This window comes from Phalangium opilio, unplaced genomic scaffold (genome assembly GCF_054372755.1).
Source record: "Phalangium opilio isolate 3A_F unplaced genomic scaffold, DU_Popi_V2 ptg000075l_1, whole genome shotgun sequence".
In the NCBI taxonomy this organism is placed as follows: Eukaryota; Metazoa; Arthropoda; class Arachnida; order Opiliones; family Phalangiidae; genus Phalangium; species Phalangium opilio.
Window position 1 is genome coordinate 781,475 of NW_028324184.1, and position 18,992 is coordinate 800,466.

At 36.1% G+C, this 18,992-nt stretch overlaps 5 protein-coding genes and 2 long non-coding RNA genes across 15 annotated transcripts in view; 3 read left to right on the forward strand and 4 right to left on the reverse strand.

Moving 5' to 3' along the window:
- The window catches only part of LOC149658615 (uncharacterized), a 75,017-nt gene extending 56,026 nt beyond the window's left edge, over nucleotides 1-18,991 (forward strand). For 2 of the 3 annotated variants that reach the window (XR_016369856.1, XR_016369857.1), the window contains exon 4: nucleotides 17,402-17,497. Coding sequence is in view for 1 of the 3 variants with exons in the window: in XM_089844246.1 (XP_089700372.1) it covers nucleotides 13,636-13,656; nucleotides 17,402-18,040 (660 nt within the window). In the remaining 2 variants the exon portion in view is untranslated. Of the gene's footprint in view, nucleotides 1-13,620; nucleotides 13,657-17,401 lie in introns of those variants that run through there. The other variant, XM_089844246.1, reaches the window with a different exon arrangement.
- Nucleotides 1-18,992, reverse strand: part of LOC149658613 (uncharacterized) — a 123,535-nt gene that overhangs the window by 88,045 nt on the left and 16,498 nt on the right. The gene's annotated exons all lie outside the window — the stretch shown is intronic.
- On the forward strand, nucleotides 365-3,814 carry LOC149658622 (uncharacterized). The gene is made up of 2 exons (XM_089844221.1): nucleotides 365-723; nucleotides 803-3,814. Exons 1-2 carry the CDS (start codon nucleotides 471-473, stop codon nucleotides 3,175-3,177), a joined length of 2,628 nt encoding a protein of 875 aa, XP_089700347.1. The 5' UTR covers nucleotides 365-470; the 3' UTR covers nucleotides 3,178-3,814.
- On the reverse strand, nucleotides 3,195-5,173 carry Daao1 (D-amino acid oxidase 1). The gene is made up of 9 exons (XM_089844236.1): nucleotides 4,621-5,173; nucleotides 4,431-4,554; nucleotides 4,288-4,367; nucleotides 4,098-4,219; nucleotides 3,937-4,037; nucleotides 3,808-3,866; nucleotides 3,620-3,737; nucleotides 3,461-3,559; nucleotides 3,195-3,398 (listed from the first exon to the last, which is right to left on the reverse strand). The coding sequence occupies exons 1-9, from the start codon at nucleotides 4,818-4,820 to the stop codon at nucleotides 3,282-3,284; spliced, it is 1,020 nt and encodes a 339-aa protein (XP_089700362.1). The 5' UTR covers nucleotides 4,821-5,173; the 3' UTR covers nucleotides 3,195-3,281.
- On the forward strand, nucleotides 5,652-6,654 carry Tcs5 (TP53 regulating kinase). Its single transcript, XM_089844244.1, has 2 exons — nucleotides 5,652-5,942; nucleotides 6,005-6,654. Exons 1-2 carry the CDS (start codon nucleotides 5,747-5,749, stop codon nucleotides 6,508-6,510), a joined length of 702 nt encoding a protein of 233 aa, XP_089700370.1. The 5' UTR covers nucleotides 5,652-5,746; the 3' UTR covers nucleotides 6,511-6,654.
- LOC149658625 (uncharacterized) lies at nucleotides 6,163-7,978 on the reverse strand. Its single transcript, XM_089844231.1, has one exon. The coding sequence runs from the start codon at nucleotides 7,875-7,877 to the stop codon at nucleotides 6,660-6,662; it is 1,218 nt and encodes a 405-aa protein (XP_089700357.1). The 5' UTR covers nucleotides 7,878-7,978; the 3' UTR covers nucleotides 6,163-6,659.
- On the reverse strand, nucleotides 15,904-17,408 carry LOC149658626 (uncharacterized). Of its 2 annotated transcripts, none has more exons than XR_016369867.1 (2): nucleotides 17,145-17,408; nucleotides 15,904-17,064 (listed from the first exon to the last, which is right to left on the reverse strand). It is a non-coding gene; the product is annotated as an uncharacterized LOC149658626 (long non-coding RNA). The 2 variants fall into 2 exon arrangements; XR_016369868.1 differs by having other exon boundaries at nucleotides 17,134-17,408.

Genomic DNA, 18,992 nt, shown 5'->3' on the forward strand with positions numbered 1-18,992 from the left:
TTTTTTTCTTTCTTTCTAGAAAGTTTGCTGTCAAATTGAAATATCCCTTTTATTGTATCTATTTTTAGAAAACCTTGAATATTTCTTTTCAAAGGAATACCATTTAAAGGGAAAGTTTAGCCAGAACCGTTCATACTATTTTATATGAGAGAGCATTACGTCCCCCCAATGTTTTGGATATACAACTCTCCTACTAACTTGTATAGTGAACTTAAGTATAAAGGAATGGTGTCTATTTTGTGAACTTAGATACATTGGAAAGAAGAATTTAACAACATTAATTTGTTGTTAAAGTTTCACCGTGAGGGGGACGAGATTTAGCAATTTTCATACCCACCCCGTATGTCTTCAAGATATATAGGTTCAGAGCGCCATCTGTCTCAAAATTTCTGGTGTATTCTGCTGCTTTCTGCCAAATTGACGGCGGTCACACGTGTTGTGATATCAGTTTTAGTTTTAGTTGCAACATCATGGAAACTTCTTCCAATAAAACAGCGATTGAATGTCAGTATTGTAAAAAGAACTTTAGTTTCGCGTCTAATCTTTATCGGCATGTCAAAACTGTACACAAAACGTCTATGAGGGAAGAATTAAATCCAGTAAAATGCAAGGAACCAGGTTGCGACTTTGCTTGTAGGATAATGGAAAAATTAATTGACCATCTTTGCACTAGTCATAACATGGATATGGAATATTCCATCCACGAATTTAGCAATGAAAAAGGTAAATTGAAGGCTCATTTATTAAAACACCGAATTTTTTTTCTGAGGCTGTGAAGCTTTTCCAATTTTTTTTTTATCAGATTACAAAGATTGGAAAATCAGACTCGAGAAACACACTCGTAGCAATTATATTCAACTTTCGGGAACGAAAAAAAGCAAACTTAACGTAAATAGAACCTACTTTTATTGCAATCGGTCAGGTAAATTTAAACCTAAGGGTACGGGTCAACGTAAACTGAAAGAAACGATAAAAATAGGGGGTCATTGCACCTCGCATTTTATACTGACGGAATACGCCAATAAAATTGAAGTGAAATTTTGCAAAACTCATTACGGACATACTTGCGGAATCCAACACGTTCAGCTTAAAAAGAAAGAGAAACGTTTGTTATCAACAAAAATGAATCAAGGCGCTTCGATAACTAATATTTTAGACACTGTCAGGGATAACCTTTCGAATGAATTCAAACAAATGAAAGATTTAGCGAATCGCCTTACTGGAAACGTGGAATTTAACGTTTTCGATTTGTTTCACGTAACGTACGAGAACTCCGAGGTTGCCATTACCTCTTGGGTTGATTCTGTCAAAACATTGAAGGAGTACAATCCAGTGAAATTCTTTAAACCACGCGGAATTGTAAACCAAAACCTGCAATTGGATATTGACGATTTTGTCTTACTAGTCGTGACTAAACTGCAAGAAAATTTGTTGAAGGAAATTGAGAACAATTTATTATGCGTTGATAAAATAGTGGAGAATGCCGAATTGGGCCTGATTTGCGTCTTAGTCACTAACAATGAAGGGCACGCTATCCCAGTCGCGTATTTCATTAGTAACAAACAAGACAAGAAAATGTTTCGTGCCTTTTTTCAAATTTTGAAAAACGTTGCTGGTGAAATTAGACCTAAAAGTTTGATGGTTGAAGATACGGATGTTGTTTTGACAATGTGGAAGTCTGTAATGGTGACGAATGAAGACGTACCTTACGTCATCAGTCCGTGGAAAGTTGACAAAACTTGGCGGGAAAATTTGGGGCAACTTAGCGAACAGTATACCCAAGCCGCGGTTTATAAGACAATCAAAGCGTTGCACACAGAAATTTGCATCGAAAGATTTAATATCTTGCTAAATGAATGCTTGAAAAAATTTGCCAGTGATTCTGTCACGGAAGATTTTGGCAATTACTTTAAACACTTTTATGCCGGCGAACCGCGTACCTGGGCTTATTGTTACCACCGAATAGACGAAGGAAATATCTTCCTCAATTTGGAATCGACAAGAAACGCTTTGCAAAATGTCTTTACCAAAGCGGTTGAAACGAATCAGATGGAACGCGTCATGGTGGCGCTGTTAAAAATGTTTCGGGATAGTTTCCAAAATATCCTCGTCAAGTTTATGAAAGATGAAGGATTTTTAAGCCGAGAATTAATCCAAGAAAGGCACGAAACGGGACTTAAACTCGTCTCGAAAATCACTCAACTAACATCCAATACTTGGACAATCGTTTCCGAATGTCATCCCGGAATGGTATACACCTTGGAGCTAGCGACGGAAATTTGTTCTTGCCAAATACGTTGTCACAATTGCTCAATTTGCGTCCATACCTACCTTTGTTCCTGCCCAGAGTCATTAAATAAATTCGGGTTATGTCAACACGTTCACTATCTCGTTGACAATTTAAGAGAAAATACAAACGTTACGATAGAAACTATGGATGATTCCTTGGAAGTGGAAACGAACAGTCAAAATAACGCCAATCAACCCCCTCATCAAGAAGTGAATAGTAGTAACTTCGAGAACGCGTCGTGCTCGCAAACTTTATCGGAGCTTCAAGCTCAAATGGACACGATTGAAAACTTAGAAAAATGTCGGAACGAAGCCTTGAACGAAATTAACAACTTAATACGCGCGGTTCAAAATTCCAATCGGATGGAAAGCATCAATATGGCTTTGAAAGAAGTTAAATCCATCCTTTCCTTGGCGACTAGCGTTGAAAATGATGATGAAAGGCCGCCTCAGTCTCCATCCGAACCTATTATAACCTTAGAAGAAGAGCCACCGATGGATTTAAATAAGAACGACGTGACGTCAACGGATTTACGCGGAAATTACGCGCCAATGCCGGAAATTATTGACGTTTCGTTATCGAACACTCATTTGAATGAAAACAATCAAGGTATTGTTACGTGTCCACCTTCGTTACCAACTGAGAATGTTTTGGAAACAGCCATGGGCTCGATTGTTCAGGATGTCTTGAATGAAGAATCGGAGATTATGATTATTAACGAGGAAGATGTGGATTTGTGCGGATTGGGAAAGAATGAAGAAGTTTCCACTAATAATAAAGATGACGCTTGCAGTCAAGAATCTGTTATGGCTTGGTTGCAGTCGGACGCCAATATGATTGAAATGGAGGATAAAATGAATGATTTTCACACATACTCTTCAAAATAATCGTAACAAAACCAACATTTGAATTAATCAACATTATTTATTTCAATATAGGCCTATTTTGTTTACAATTGTAAATAATCGCCCATGGTAGGTAATTGTAACCCTTAAAGGGCGGAATTGGGGCATCCTTTAATTAATTGATCCACTAAGGAAGCCGCGTGTTTGGCTGTACCCCATGATAAGGTTACACCATGACCCCCGTGTCCGTAGTTATGAACCACCTATCGGAACGTAATATATAAGTATATCAAGGACTTTATAAATTATTGTAGGTTAGGCCTACTTTTAATTTTTTGCTTTGGCCGTTTATTAATTCCATTTCAACTCTGACTGGTTGACGGAATGGTCTTAATCCAACCCATTCTCCTTTAACTTCGGCTTTCTAAAAGCGAGATAAATTAAATTGAAGGTTTAAGCTTATTATTCAAGCTAATATGGTTACCTGAAGACTTGGCACCAATTTTTTACACCTATCCCAAATAACTGTTCTATCGTAAGGGTCAATGTTGGGGTTGCTATTACCAAATTGTTTAATTCCACCCAAAGTAACTAAATCGATGCTAATGTATTTATAATAAATTAAGATTAAATTTAATCTTTTTAAATTAATTATTAAATCATTTATTCTACCCTGGAATGATGTAATTTTCATTTCCATAGTAGAAATGTTTAATCCAAGGTGCACGGACCTAAAAATTAGCTATTTATTATAATAAATATGATAAAAAGCTAATGATATTATTCCTAATTTATGCAAACTTTAATAGTTTGTCCCCTGATTGGCACTATTTTCGTATCTTTGGCTAATTTTCCAGCCTGTAATCCAGTGCAGTTTACTATTATATCACTCCATTGTGATACCTGCGAGATTTTTTAATTATTTTAAATCCCCCCTTTTTTTAATTTGATAATTAAACTTTCCTCATCAAAATTATTAATTGTTCTGTTATGAACTTTGCCCCCTTTGGCTTCGAATTGATTTCTCATCCATGGGAGATATTTACCACAATCGGTAATTATGGTGGTATAGAAAACTCCGTATCTGCACGCGTTTCAGTGTTTTTTTAATTTATTTTTTATTTGTTTATGCTAATTAGTTTAAGTATTTACTTAAATTCAGGTGGGAATGAATCTAACTCGGATTTTCTGAGAGGTCTAAAGTCGGGGATTAGTTCTTGAAGCAAAGGATTCTAACCAAAAACGTATTATTTAATATTATTAAAGGTTTAATTAATTATGATAATTAATATTACGTTTAAATATTCTTGGCTATGGGTGTTTAAATGGTAGCCCGAAACTCTTTGAAACCCTGATAAATAACATTCTTCCGAATTAACCATATCCTTGTAACGAGTATAGCTATCTGTGCACCATTTTCTAATTATTATAATTTAAATTAGTGTTTTTATTTTATAAAAACATAGTTAAATTAATGAGGTATACGTGGCAATATCGGGATGGGGTGCGATATTTAATTCTGGTCGAAATAGACCTCCTGCTCCTGAACTTAACGTTTCTTGGTTAAATTTATCAGCTACCACGCTAATTTCTAAATTAGGATAACTTTCCTGAATACAAAGTGCAGTTGATAATCCCACAACTCCAGCTCCTATAACTGTAATTTTTGGCGACTTATTGGCCATTTTTTTTATTTTTGGCTACTCAAGCCCTTCCTTGCCCTTTTTCGACATAAAAATTCGTCCACAGAAATTTAGCAGTGAAGTGTTTATGGTTTTTTTATCTATTGGAGGATGGAGGGCGATAGCGGGTTTCAAGGCCGTCTGAAAGGCCGGAAACTACCCATAACCCATTCGTTATATTTATTTTCCCACGGTGCCCTGTGGGGGTTCCTTAAATAGGTCGTGGAAGTTGTCTTGTTTTGGAATTTTTGGATGCATACCCCCTTTTAAACCAATGGGAGGTTGCGCCTCTCGAGTTTTGCCCCTTTTATGTAGGGTGGGGCCGTGGGTTAGTCGCGGCGGGTTTGGTAGAGTTGCTCAAGGCCGTCTGGTTCTTCTCGGATTAAATTTCTTAGAAAACGGGTGAGCTGTACTGAACTGAATTAGTTATATTATGTACAAATATCTAGGAGGATGGAACTCGTTCCTCCCAGGGTGAGAAATAAGGCGGTGGCACAGGGCAAATGACCAGTTTAAAAATTGCTTTGACCAGTTTATTTATTAAATGCCTGGGGGTCCAGTGGTCACCGTGACCACTTTTTAAATTCCCCTTCTTTAGTAAAAAATAATTCCCAGAAGTGGGTTATAGAAATTAATGCTTATAAAACAAATAAACAGTATAATAAAACCATCCCTAGAGCCATTTCAGTGCAGCTCTGACAGTATATAGAAATATTAAGTGGTCATTGACCAGTTTTTTAATTAAAACCCTTGGGCTCTACTGGTCAAATGACCAGTTTAAAAATTTTCCTTATTTCTCACCCTGGTTCCTCCATCCTCCTAGCAAATATCGTCTGCTAATTTGCTAAATCAATTTAAAGGCGGCGCGTTTAACTTGGTCGTTGTTTTTGTATTTTTACTGGTTTTACTTCGTAATTAATTAATTAAAAATGGGATTATTAGACGCTCTCGAAATGATAAAACAGGGAGCCGAGGCTAAAGTTTATGTCGGTGATTATATGGGTAAGCCAGCTGTGTTTAAAGAAAGGTTTTCAAAAACTTACCGCCATCCAACATTGGATGAAAACATAACTAAAGAAAGAATGAAAGCCGAAGCGCGGGCGTTGCTTCGATGTAGAACTCTTGGTGAGATTATATCGTTATTTCAGCGAAAGATTTTGGGTTATAAATCATATTTTATTATGTAGGGATCCCAGTTCCAGCAGTTTATAATGTTGACTTAGTCCATCGCTTCATCGTTTTAGAACGCCTTGAAAGCGTCACAGTTGCCGCTTACATTGACAAAATGAGTAGTAACTCCAGAACAAAGCCCACATATTCTTTGAAAAAAATTATGGACAAAATCGGAGAATTATTAGCAAAAATGCACAAAAATGGTGTCATCCACGGAGATTTGACAACTTCAAACATGCTACTGGCTTCTAATGATGATAATGGACCTAATGATGGGGAAGACTTCGTGATATATTTGATTGACTTTGGCTTATGTCATATTGACCAAAGTGCCGAGGATAAGGGTGTGGATCTATATGTTTTAGAAAGAGCTTATAATAGCTCACATCCAACCTCCCATGAATTATTTGAAATATTGTTGGAGAGCTACAAGAAGTCCTATGGCAAAGGAATAGTTGAAATAATCAATAAATTGGAAGAAATTCGACTTAGAGGTCGTAAAAGGACTATGGTTGGATAAACTGCGGAGAAAATCCTCTCAATCAAAACCAGATGGCGCCACCTTCTGCAATTTTTCAAAAAAAGGCGGGCTTTTTGAAAATAATATAATTAGGCCAAAAATCTTTTTGGTCATGAAATAAAGACTATTTATTTCAAACAATTATTTATTTATTTCGTTTTCTTTTTAGTTTTAGAGGAACTAGATTTAGTCTTTGATTTTTTATCACTAGCTGGAGTAGATGGTCTTTTTGGACCCTTTACATCCAACTTTTTGGAGGCTATAGTAGTATCACCATTCGCTTCGGTTTTGATTTTAGGCTTAGCTTTGGGCTTAGCCTCACTTCCACGTAAACTTTTAGTAGTAACCTTAGATTTGGTAGCACCTTTCTCTGAAGCATCATTATTTTTAGACTTGGATTTCGTTTTTTTCTTGGTACCCGCTGTACCACTATTTTTTGGAGGAACGGGGGAGGGGGGATTCACCGTTATGGGTATAACGGAGGGTGGTTTGATTTCAGTTTCCTTAGAGGTGGTTTCTTTTTTTCTGGCACTTCTTCTCCGTCTCACGCCTCCTTTACTAGGGGATTTGTCTTTTTTAACTGGGGCTTCCGGGGTCTCTTCCGCTAAATCGGCGTCATCATTCTCGTCCTTGTCTTCAATGAACCGCGCGTAATGTTCGTAGGTGAATTTTTCATTGAAGACGGTTGCGGGAATGTTAGATGGTATTTCATCGTCTTCTTCGTAGTCTGGTGGGACGATGTCGTCATCAGGCGCGTTGTCTTTAGTCAGGTCATCGTCATCTTCGTCATCACTGTCCGAACCACCCCCTTTGGATTTCTTATGACCCTTACGTTTTTTCCTGGACCTTTTCTGACCAGGGGCTGTTGCTGAGAGTAAGGTTGTTGCTGGTCGGTTGCCGTAAAGTACCCAAGGGGCTTCCGCGGCCATTGCTTTTAGTTTCAATCGGTCCATTTCTACGAACCTGGAGTATATTTCCTCGTCCAATTGGGTCTTGGGTCGATCCAGCGTTAACATTTTCCAATCAATCTCCACTTGGGCCACGTCCCTTAGTTTGATACTTCTCATTCCAGTTGGTATTGGATTCTCAAAGTCGTACACCGTCGTGGCGGCATCCCCTTTCTTTTCCAAATTATTACTGCCTGGTAACGGAGTGTTATTGAATCCAGTCTTTTTCTTTGAGACCGGTGGCGGGGGAGGAATTATTTCTTCGTCTATAATTTTCTCTTTTCGTAATTTCAAATCAGGGACTCTTTTCAAGGCGAATTGCAGCTCTCCCTCCGTTCGGATTTTTATTCCTTTCATGTCCAGGAAACATATTGGTGGTTCTTTTACATCTAGTAAGTCTTCTTCCAAACGAAATGCCATTATGCTTAGTTGATTGATTGATTGACGCGTTATTTAGTTCTTAGAGAGCTGTAAATATATTTTGCAACGCGAATTTATAAATACTTAGCGCTTCAGATTTAGACGAGTTGTAACTTGTTATTTTACACAAAATGAGAAAACTTTAACGCGGTCTTTTCACTTTACCGAATTTCGACATTATAACTCTTTGGCCTTTAAAATAAACGCCGCAGTCTTCTAATTTCATTTTCATCACGATCTCCTAAAACATTAGCATTTTCAACGCGTAGTTAGAATAATTATAAATCATCTCGCGGTCTCTCTTTGTTTAAAATGTGTCGCGCCGGTCAAGAGAGCTCCGTTCTCTTTATATCGCATTCAAAGCGAAACTAACACTAAAGAACTCTTGATAAGAGTGACCGTAAATTCACAGCGAGACTAACTGTTCAAAAAATCGATGGAATATATACTAACTTTTCTTGATTGAAACCGTTTTAAACTGGTGAAGTTTGAGTGACTGAGTGGGGCATTTGTGGCAATGGACCCCATTTTTACGTGGTGAAACCGAGCTATTCTAAGGTACTAACCCTTATGGTTGCGGAAACGTTTTTGAAAGATTCTTGAGGTTGCTTTTATGGGTCGGCCCTTTTGGAGACGTTACTATTTTACCGAATTAAAGGGATGGTGAAAAAGTTTACGCGTCGCGTAGATTCGCTAGAGTCCAATTTACTTTGGATGCTTACGATAAAACTCTCGAATAGTCTCTAATTTCACTTTACCATCCCTTTTTGGGAACCTTTTAAGGTCCCAACCTTGCCTCCTTTTTATAATAACGAGCCCCGGTACTTTGAGTTACATCCGGTCTACGTGGACGCGATTAGGGTTTCCGCTTTTTAGGTAGGGCAAGCCCGAGCTTCCTCGCGACAGAAAATTCGTAGTGCACAAAAACGAAAGTAGAAATTAAATTGGGGTCCACCCTTCGAGCCCACTGATCAATGGCAAGCTAATCTTACCTTTTATGCACCAATGCGCTGCCGGGGAGGTTCCCGCACCCTACAAAAGTTTCTTAACTCTGTTGAGTACACTATTTTTCGCACTTGTGACTTTCGGAGCTCGGCAATAAATTATGTTATTGCGTATTACGAATTGGATTCAGTCTCACAGTGTTGTTCCAAATTACTTTTACGTTTATCCTTGGAATCATAAATTTTAGAAGGTGGTTCTGACCACTAATTGTTTCGCAAGCTTTTTCTTCAAATCTTGGTAATTTTCAGCGGTAATTGATGAATTATTCTATGGTAATTTACGGCGGTACTCGATGAATTACCGGTAATTAAAGGGCGGAGAGGTACCAACGACTCTTATCTCCACATGAATGTAATGAAACAAGGCCACCGTAGTTTATTACTCCACGGTTTATCTAACCATATGTATAATGAAAACATGTTTTTCGGCTTCATATACTATTTATGGGGGCATGCAGCCACCCGGGAATTTCGTGTTAACTTTTAATAGAAAACTTTTGCCATAGCTTTTATTTGGTTTCGAAATGGTTTGATTTAATTTTCTATTGTTTTCGGGCTGAAATAAAGGTTTTTCTACATATATGTGGGAGGTTTACGTACGGCCCCTTGCGCTATATATACCTACCTACTCGCGCTACTTAAAATCATAAGGTTTATTTCACGCAAAATTTGGATTAGTGTATCCAGATTCTAAGATTTACAATGTTTCTCGCGTTTCCCCATTTAGGGTTTCGTTAGAACTTAGAAGAACTAGTAATTCTAGCAGCTATAATTAAATTTTTTTAATTAACTTGAATTTCAACATCTCTTTAATTAGCTCAATAATAACTTAAATGAATTTTGAGAGAGAGAGTTTCGGCTCCTTTCGTATCAAGCTTTCCTCTAAAATCCATATAGTTTTCTGTACACACGCGATTCTCAGTTAATTTAGATTGTGGTTTTTGTTTGGCATTCCGTTTTTAGTGGTTAGGCGTTAATAGCATTATACAACGCAAACAAAATCCATTAACTTTCGCAAACATGCCCGGATACTATTTTAGGTTTAATAACGGTTACTCTCGCGTTTCTTCCAATATTTATTGGATATAGCGTAAGCTTTTGCCAAGTAATTTTCTAAACTTCCATCGGCTGAACCAGGAAACTCCTGCATGGTTAAAGGGAGTATGAAATGTACCCAAGCACCCAATTTCAATCTGACCTCATCTCTGAGGTAAAAACAATTTAGTCTTCGTAATCCCTTTGTAATATGTAAATACTAGGCCTAAGTCGACTATTTAAGAAAAATATTTTGATCTAGTAGCCCATATATGACGCCCTAATCGAAATTATTCGTGTCTTAGGGTAGTTGTTCTTGTAAAACTAGGTAGGCTCTAGACGTTTTTCAATTTTTAAGGTAAAAAATCTACCGAAAGGATTTGATCGGGAGAAAATTATTCATTGTTTTAGGTCTCAGTAATGTTTTATTGTCACGCGAGTCACTGGAGAGAACGACAGTGTTTGGTTTGTGAAAGTCAATTTCGTTTCGTCAGAATCTTTAAAAGGGGCCTAAACGATACCTTGATGAAAGCTTAGCTAAGTGGTCAGATCTTAATGATAAACTCTGAGAGTACATTTAATTAGAACGGTTACGCTCTTTGAATGCGAAATTATTTGTTTATTTTAGTTGTTATAATATAAAGATTATAATATATTTATAAGAATGGAATAATTTAGTTATTGCAGCGGTAAAATATTTTATTACGTGCTAACAGTTCAGTCATAAATGCGCTATAAATTTTGTAGCTATGGGAGAACTGAGTTTGTTCAATATTTTGTAGCTATGGGAGAACTGAGTTTGTTCAATATTTTGTAGCTAGGGGAACTAAGTTTCTTACAGAGTTCAAAGGTCCCTGAAATGTGGCACTCGGGTGTACAAAATTTTCTCTTTATTTACTACATAATTTCCTAAAGACTTCCAATCTTGATTTTTCTCAAATCTTATTGAACCGTGTCACTATGATCATGTCAAAGTATTAAAACTTAACACCCATTAATTTAAATTAAAACCAGTTCAATGCGTTGCTTTCATAAAATTATAGGTTGATTTGTAATACATATATTTCTAAAACCTCAATTATAAATTTTCAATCATCGAAAACCAGCTAAGAAATTTATTTAGAACAGTGAAAACTCGTAAAACCTTTCTTTTGATTGAAAGCCGAAACAAATGTTTTGTGGTCAATATTCGGACGCTTTTATCACCGTATGATAAATAGTTATTGGGTTTAATAACCTTCTTATGATATAAAGGGTTTCATTACAACCAAACTTCCGGTTAGCAATTTGATCATTTCCATATATTGGACTAAAGAACCCTTGTTTTTACGTTTTAACAAAACCACATTAAATAAATTCGTTTTAATAAAACAACGGAGAAGCTTTTAGACTACGCTTTAAGCTTTAATTTTAACGCGAAAAAATAACCCCTGGCTAGTTAGTAATATTATTTACATGTTTAATTTTTCCTTATGTTTAAAAACTTTTAAAATAATAAACTCATTTTATACGAATTAAATGTAATGAGGATATCAAGGAATATTTAATGTAGTTTAGTTTAATGGGTTTATCGTTTAGGTACATAATTTATTTTTTTTTCTGAGTTGGTTGTAAGTTGCGAAAGACGTTTTTTATTACAATTTCGCGTGGATAATTTTATACAATATTATTACTGATGAAAAGAAGCATTAGACCATATGTTTTATTCGCTATTAAGATTGCTTAAAGACGTACTTGGTAGATAGCGATCGGAAAAGGTGTAAACATTTGGATAACTTCCGATATTTTTGTTTGCGACTGCAGGAGACTCTTATAGATAGTTGTTTATTGTCTGTTTACAAATCTTAATTGCCTCCCAACTCTTTTCTTTCTATGATATTTCATTGTTTCACTATAAAAAAACACAACAATATCCAAACTTTTCAGTCATAGGTAAATTCCCCAAGTACCTACTGTACCTTTTCAGAAAAATCCACTTGTCATTTTCACCTGTGCATATTTACCGAAGAGAAAATTGAACAACACGATATCGAAAAACTATATTTCATATCATGTTCAAATTCAGAAACATGCAAACCACAAATAATTAATAATCCATAAGGTTCTAGTTATACACTATTTTAATTTTGTTTTGAAAATTTTCAATACATCCTTACAGTGTCGATAAATTTCATTTTCTGATTTCTATGTTAATTTTATTTATTTTAAATTAATATAAAAATATAACAATAAGTATTTCCTCGTTCTTTTGTTACAAGATATTGGATGGTAATGTTTTTCAATTCAAAGATTACCCTGGCTTTAGCTAAAAGAAAAATGGGGTCCTTCTTAGTTTAAGTATATTTTATACATCTAGTATTATTTTGAATACAAAGAAAAATAAGAAATAAAATCCGTCATTGATAGGATAACGATAACTACGTAAATGTTAGCCCCTCTTTAACTTAGGAAGGCCCACTTCCGGTTTCTTTAGGTGAACGTCGTTTTAACTTTAAATCGTTTTAAATCTTTATAGGTTAATTCGAATTAACCTATTTGGCGAGTTTTTGTTTTAGGTTAGGGTCAAATTCACCTATATAATTTGCCAATTTGATTTTTTTTAATTTAAATGATTTTTGAAAACCGTTTCCAATAGTTAATTTTGAAGGTACCCCAAGTCAGAAGAAAAATAAAAATCAAGTAAACTTGACAGTTGGTTTTAGCGGTTTTTGAGGGCAAAGTTCGTGACCCTCGTAGAAAGATAATTTATTTCCTTAAGCTATTTTAATTTTAAATATCTCGACAGCTAGGCCTACTGAAAATGAAATTCGTTCCACCGTTGCTTTACAAAACACCGTTGCTTTTGTCAAAACATGGAATACTTTTACACTAAGCTGTTTGAACTTTTCAGTACGCCATATTGAAACTTTAAAGTGCACTTTACACAAACAATATTTATTTACCGAGGCAAAGTTAAACATTGGGTACCTCTTTCTACAGTTTTCAAGATCTCTAGAACAAATGAACGGCGTTTAGCACCAAATAAATTTCCAAATCCTTAATCCACGTTTTCCCTCAATTGCAAATTTCACTCGAGTAACTTTCAAATAACCATTCGCCAAAACAAATATCCCGCACCCAACCCATGCCATTATGACACAATAGATTGAATAGAAATCGATTTAAAATAACCTGAATAATCGATGTATAATCGGGTAATTTTCGTTAAACGATTTTCAACTCTCTCTTTTTAAGTACCTCTCCGGAACTTAAGCCTACCTTTATTTGTGTTACGGGCGTTTTATTGTGATAGAATCGCTCGCAAACACTAAAATGATTCTTTCGACCCTTAAAAAAATGCTTCGAAAATTTCTTTGGACAAAAAAGAGATTAAAGATTAGTGGGAGATTATCCTTTTAATTCGAGGCTGTCGAGCGAACGGGCCGAGAAACGACGACGTCACGGGGGGCAGTCGGAAATGAGGGAGGAAACGATAACCCCCGTGTTTAATGTAATCATCTCTCTCTATATGTATTTGAATCACCGCAAACTGTTAGGGGAGTGAATGTAGGTCTTTCAAATAATATAAAACCATTGGGAGAGCCTCAGGTGGATATCAGTCCTTTCACTTTCTTCTCAAGGAAAACATCCATAGCTTCTCTCTTACTGCCTTAGCTCGTGTATTATACAAAGTTTACTATTTATTTATTTGTTGGTAGGAGCTCAAAAGGATTACTACAATGGATTTTTTACCAAGACACGTAAGAAATTTTGTTCATCTATTAGTAGGTACCCAGTCCATACCGTTTTACCTTTACTAGGAAGCCGAAGCTAGTTCTGTTGTAGTAGGTACTAGGGCTACTTACTTTCTTAGTTTTGGACCCCATCTTTTAAAATGACTGCCAGAAAAGTAATCAAAACGGCTTCCCGGGTGCCTTTGTTACTTGTTTTAGATAAGTTTGATTGAATAGAAGTTTAGCTGGTTCATATTCACGAGCAACTTGAGGTTTATATTCATTTTGCCACAAAATTAAAAATATATTTCACAATCCCTTCAAAATTAGTACGCGGTTTAATAAAATTGTTAATTCTTCAATTAGTACCGAGGGGTCTATCACTCGGCTTAATCGGCCCTACGCTTGAACGTGCTAAAATGAATACAGAACCTTAATTTAGTGTACAGGGAATTGAAGGTGAGAGAGTGATTAGCCTCTCGACTATTGCTTAAATCTATTATCTATCTATATCTATATAAATCAAAGTCCTGACTGACTGACTGACAGACTGACTGATAATCAACGCCCAGCCCAAACCGCTTGCCCTAGAAGGCTGAAAATTTGCAGGAACGTTATTCATAAGTAGTAGGCGCGTACTAAGAAAGATTTTTCCAATCCGCCGCCATCTTAAAAAATGGCGCCCAGAAATGTAAAAAATATTCTCTATGCAATTAAGTACGCGCGTTACAACCGATTTCACAAATATTTACTAGACGGGTTTGCTTTAACCTCAAGACGGGCTGAATGGTCTTTCGGGTTAGATTTTTCGCCATCTTTTAAAATGGCGTCCAGAAATGTAAGAAATTATTCTCTCTGCAATAAAGTCCGCGCGTTTCAACCGATTTCACAAATATTTAGTACAATGGTTTCGTTTAACCTATAGACGGGCTGAAAGGTCTTTTGGGTTCGATTTGTTGCCATCTTTTTAAATGGCGGCCAAAAACTTAAAAACCCTTCATTATGGAATAATGTCCGCGTGAAAAGTAATAAAAAATATTCCGACGGGCTGACGGACTGTGCCGAGTGCCTTCGCTCCTAGGGTGCAACAAAAATATTAGTCATCAGTAAAATCTACACATTCTTTATATCATTTTAGATAGAAGTTCTTATTACACGCGAGCGACGCCGCGGGTAACGGCTAGTATATCTATATAAATCAAAGTCCTGACAGACTGACTGACTGACAGACTGACTGATAATCAACGCCCAGACCAAACCGCTTGCCCTAGAAGGCTGAAAATTTGCAGGAACGTTACTCATAAGTAGTAGGCACGTACTAAGAAAGATTTTTCCAATCCGCTGCCATCTTAAAAAATGGCGCCCAGAAATGTAAAAACATCTTCTCTATGCAACTGAGTCAGCGCGTTTCAACCGATTTCTCAAATTTTTGGTACACTGGTTTAATTTAACCTATAGACGGGCTGAATGGTCTTTTGGGTTCAATTTGTTACCATCTTTTTAAATGGCGGTCAGAAATTTAAAAACCCGTCTATATGGAATAATGTTCGCGTGAAAAGAAATGAAAAATGCATCCCTAGGGGCTGACGGGCAACGCTGAGTGCCCTCGCTTCTAGGGTTCTACAAAAATATTAGTCAGCAGTAAAATCTACCCATTCTTTATATAATTTTGATGGAAGTTCTTACTACACGTGAGCGACGCCGCGGGTAACAGCTAGTGTCATATAAAAATATGCACTAAGAATGTGACACTATGAAAATTTGCGGTTTAGTTGCCTAAAGTTGCTCAAATCAGTAGCCTCTAATTGAACCCGTTTCTGCCTTCTTTGCTAAAACCAACTTTATCCCCTTAAGGTCACCCAACAAGGTATGAAATCCCGATGATATCATTAAGGTCAATCTTATTAAATTCGCGGGAAATAATTTAAATCTGAATTTTTCCGTGTGGGGTCGGAGAGGGGGGGCGAGGGCATTAAGACAGTCTAGACACCCTCCTCATTCCCATTGGCGCGTTTTAAAAACGATTAACATATATAATTAAATCCATTTCCTATATGGGCGTTATATCTTCCGGTCATTAGGAAGAATGCGCAATTTTGACCAAAACCTTTGTGTGAAAAAATTGTAACGTACCATCACGTATAGAGAATGGGCAATTTGTAAAACACGTGGTGGTATCTTCCACGCCCCCTTTCAATAAGAAAAACCTTTTAATAAAATTTAACGCTTGGAACATCATCAAAATAACGGAAATTCTTTCCTGAAAGGACTCGATTATTCTTTGAAAGGATTCTTTTATTAAAATTCATCAAACCGTGCATTATTAGGTGAACAATATGCCAATAACACCGAGTGGTGTTTACTTATTTTTTAGTTAAGCGCGATACTAATCTTTCAAACACTTCGCTCTATAAACCATCGTGTCAAACATCAATTTAGAGTTTTAGATTTATTAAAACTATTTTTGATGTATTTCCGGAGATTATTCTAGCTTTATAATGATTTATTAGGGGCTACTTTTATAAAAGTATTTTGGAAAACAATTTTTTTTTTCAAAACTTATTTTAAAAGGTTTTATCGTGACCCGTTTATTTCTGGATCGGAATTAAATTTTCTACCTGGGTTAAAGGTTTACTCTAACGTAAGCCATTTGAAGAAAGATACTTGTGAGGAAAATTAGTTTAAATATTTTATTTTTAATGAAAAATTCCTTTAAATCTTTTATTTTTAATGAAAAATTCCTTTAAATATTTTATTTTTAATGAAAAATATTTTTTATTTAATTTAAAAATGTTTCAAATTTATGTAGCCATTTCGGAGTTATATAGATAATTTGTCCAAGATTAATTGTAATTAATTTGGAGTGGTTAACCCCTAAAGCGTAATTCGAGTATGACGCCCTTTCCAAAAAAAAAAAATAATAAAAAAAAATATCACGAAAGATATAAACAAAACCACGCCACAGGAGTTGGTGTAAGAAATCGTATGAGGTTGGTTATATTCCAGTTTCTATAGAAAATAATCGATTAATTCCGTTTTACAACTTGTTTTATTTAAATTATAATACGTAATCCATGAAACGTTATTCAAAAGCACGTCACTGACACTTGAAATAATTTAATATTTTCATGATTAACTTTGACATATACAATGGTCGATAGTGGTATGTCTATGAATCTAGCATTTTCACGAATTACCGGTTACTTTGGGTGGAAATTTAGGTTACCTAATTTATATATTATTTTTTTTGTCGCCCCTAAAGGCGGCTTTAAGGTTTAAAACTCTAAACTTACAGTCAATACCCCGGGGATGATCTCGTTAATATTTTATTTATAATTTCCGACAATATTTCCGGGTTTTGCTTTCAAACGCTTGTCGGTTTTAACAAGTAAAAGTCGACAATTGACAAACCTCCCTTGTTCCAAGAAGACACGGCTAAAAAGAAGAGAAACCATGGGTTATTTAATTTGTTTTTTATATAAACGTTTTTATTTGCTTGATTACAAAACAAGTACAGTGATTCGCTCTTTTTGGAGGCGTAGCTAGGGGCGATGGAGGCTATTTGATCCCGGTCCAAAGCTAAGAGATAACAGTCCTTAATTTCGGTCCATTTAAATGTAATTGACAGATACTACTTAGCTTTGCAAAAACAAATTATGAAGTAGGAAATTAGTTCGAATTTTAAGAATAGAAGTGTCTTGTTGGTCGCACTGTTACCATCGACTTCTTTAAACTTGTTTTTAAACACCGTCTTCTCTATTTTATTTTCTAGATTATTCGCCTGTTGTGTTCCTGTGTAGTGACCTTGGTTCTTGTATCACGGACGTCGTGCGATCCTTCGCCTGGCATCAGTTTAGGTGGTTTATCTCTATCATTCGGTTCAGGAGGCAACAAAGGATGGGAATCTCAACCATCTCACGGTTGGGCACCAGCTCCGGCTAAAAGTTGGGCGCCGCCACCAAAGGCCGCCCCTTCATTCTCTATCTCTTTGCCAAAGCCCAACATTGCCCAACTCTTGGCTATCCCGTTGAAAGTTCTCCAATACAAGCTGAACGCATTCGGCAACCAACAAATCTCGTTCAAGTTTACTCTTCCCAGAATCAGCATTTCGAAGAACGCAGCCCCAGCTCCAAAAGGATGGTCTCCACCTCCTCAAGGCTGGGCTCCCGCTCCTCCTCAAGGTTGGGCACCAGCTCCTCAAGGATGGGCTTCCGCTCCACAACCTCAACCTTGGAAACCAGAGCCACAAGGATGGAAATCTCAACCCGAATCCCATGGATGGAAAGCTCCCGAACCCCAAGCTTGGAAAAGCGCACCTCCAAAGGGTTGGCAACCACCGGCAGGTTGGAAACCACCTCAGGGGTGGCAGCCAGAAAATAGCATTAAATCCGCTGGGTGGAACAAGAAATAAACTGGGCTATAACTCTTCTTGGTTTGAAAATACTGACCTTATTCCAGTTTCTGAAACTTATGTTGGATTAATTAAGCTTAGCAATGCCTTGCAAAGCATAGAAAGAGAGTTATGTCAGTAACGTGACAGTAGAGGATTCGGGAATAAGGTCTATTAGTCAAATATTACAAGAAAACGTATATTCCGCGACTATTTAGAATTTTGGTTATAATACGTATTTAGTTGTTCGACATATTGTTCGAAGAAACTAAATTGTAAATACTATGTTAGAGGTAGTGGCCATTGTTTGTATTTTCTCTCGAGCTAATACCCATTATCATCCCTAAATTTGATTCATTTAGATCTAATTTCTTTCGTACAATAGTCACCGAAAAAGTCGGTCACACACTGTGGTTCCATTTTTAAATTATCCATTGCAAAATAATCTACGTGTTTCTCTCACCCCCTGGGTTTGGTTATTACCGTTACTAGGATCTCCAGGGGGTTTGTAAGTACATGTAACAACTTAGGAATTTTCTTAGTTTATAGATAGATTTGTTTTCTTGGAAAAGAAAATAACTGGATCAATTTCTTCTAATCTTTCCTATACTAATTACCATCTGTAACTTTAGCTTCGAGTGGGAGAGAAATATTTCCATAATTTCCCTTAAATTCTTTAATTTAAAATGTATTCGTCAAAATTTGGATCACTTTTTTTCAGGTAAATTGTTATCTATACGCTTGAAAGTACCTTTCAAATGTTTAACAATGCTCAAATTACACGAGGGAAATATAAATCCATAGTTTAGGATAATTATTTGTGAACTAACATCGAAACAATTTAAACTATTTTGTGTTATTTCCTTGTTTGATGTAGGTAACCGTTGTTTTTGTTTTCCCAAAAAAAAATGTAAAAAAAAACCTTGTATATATTTGTTTACTAACAAATAAAATATTTTTGTTATATTATAAT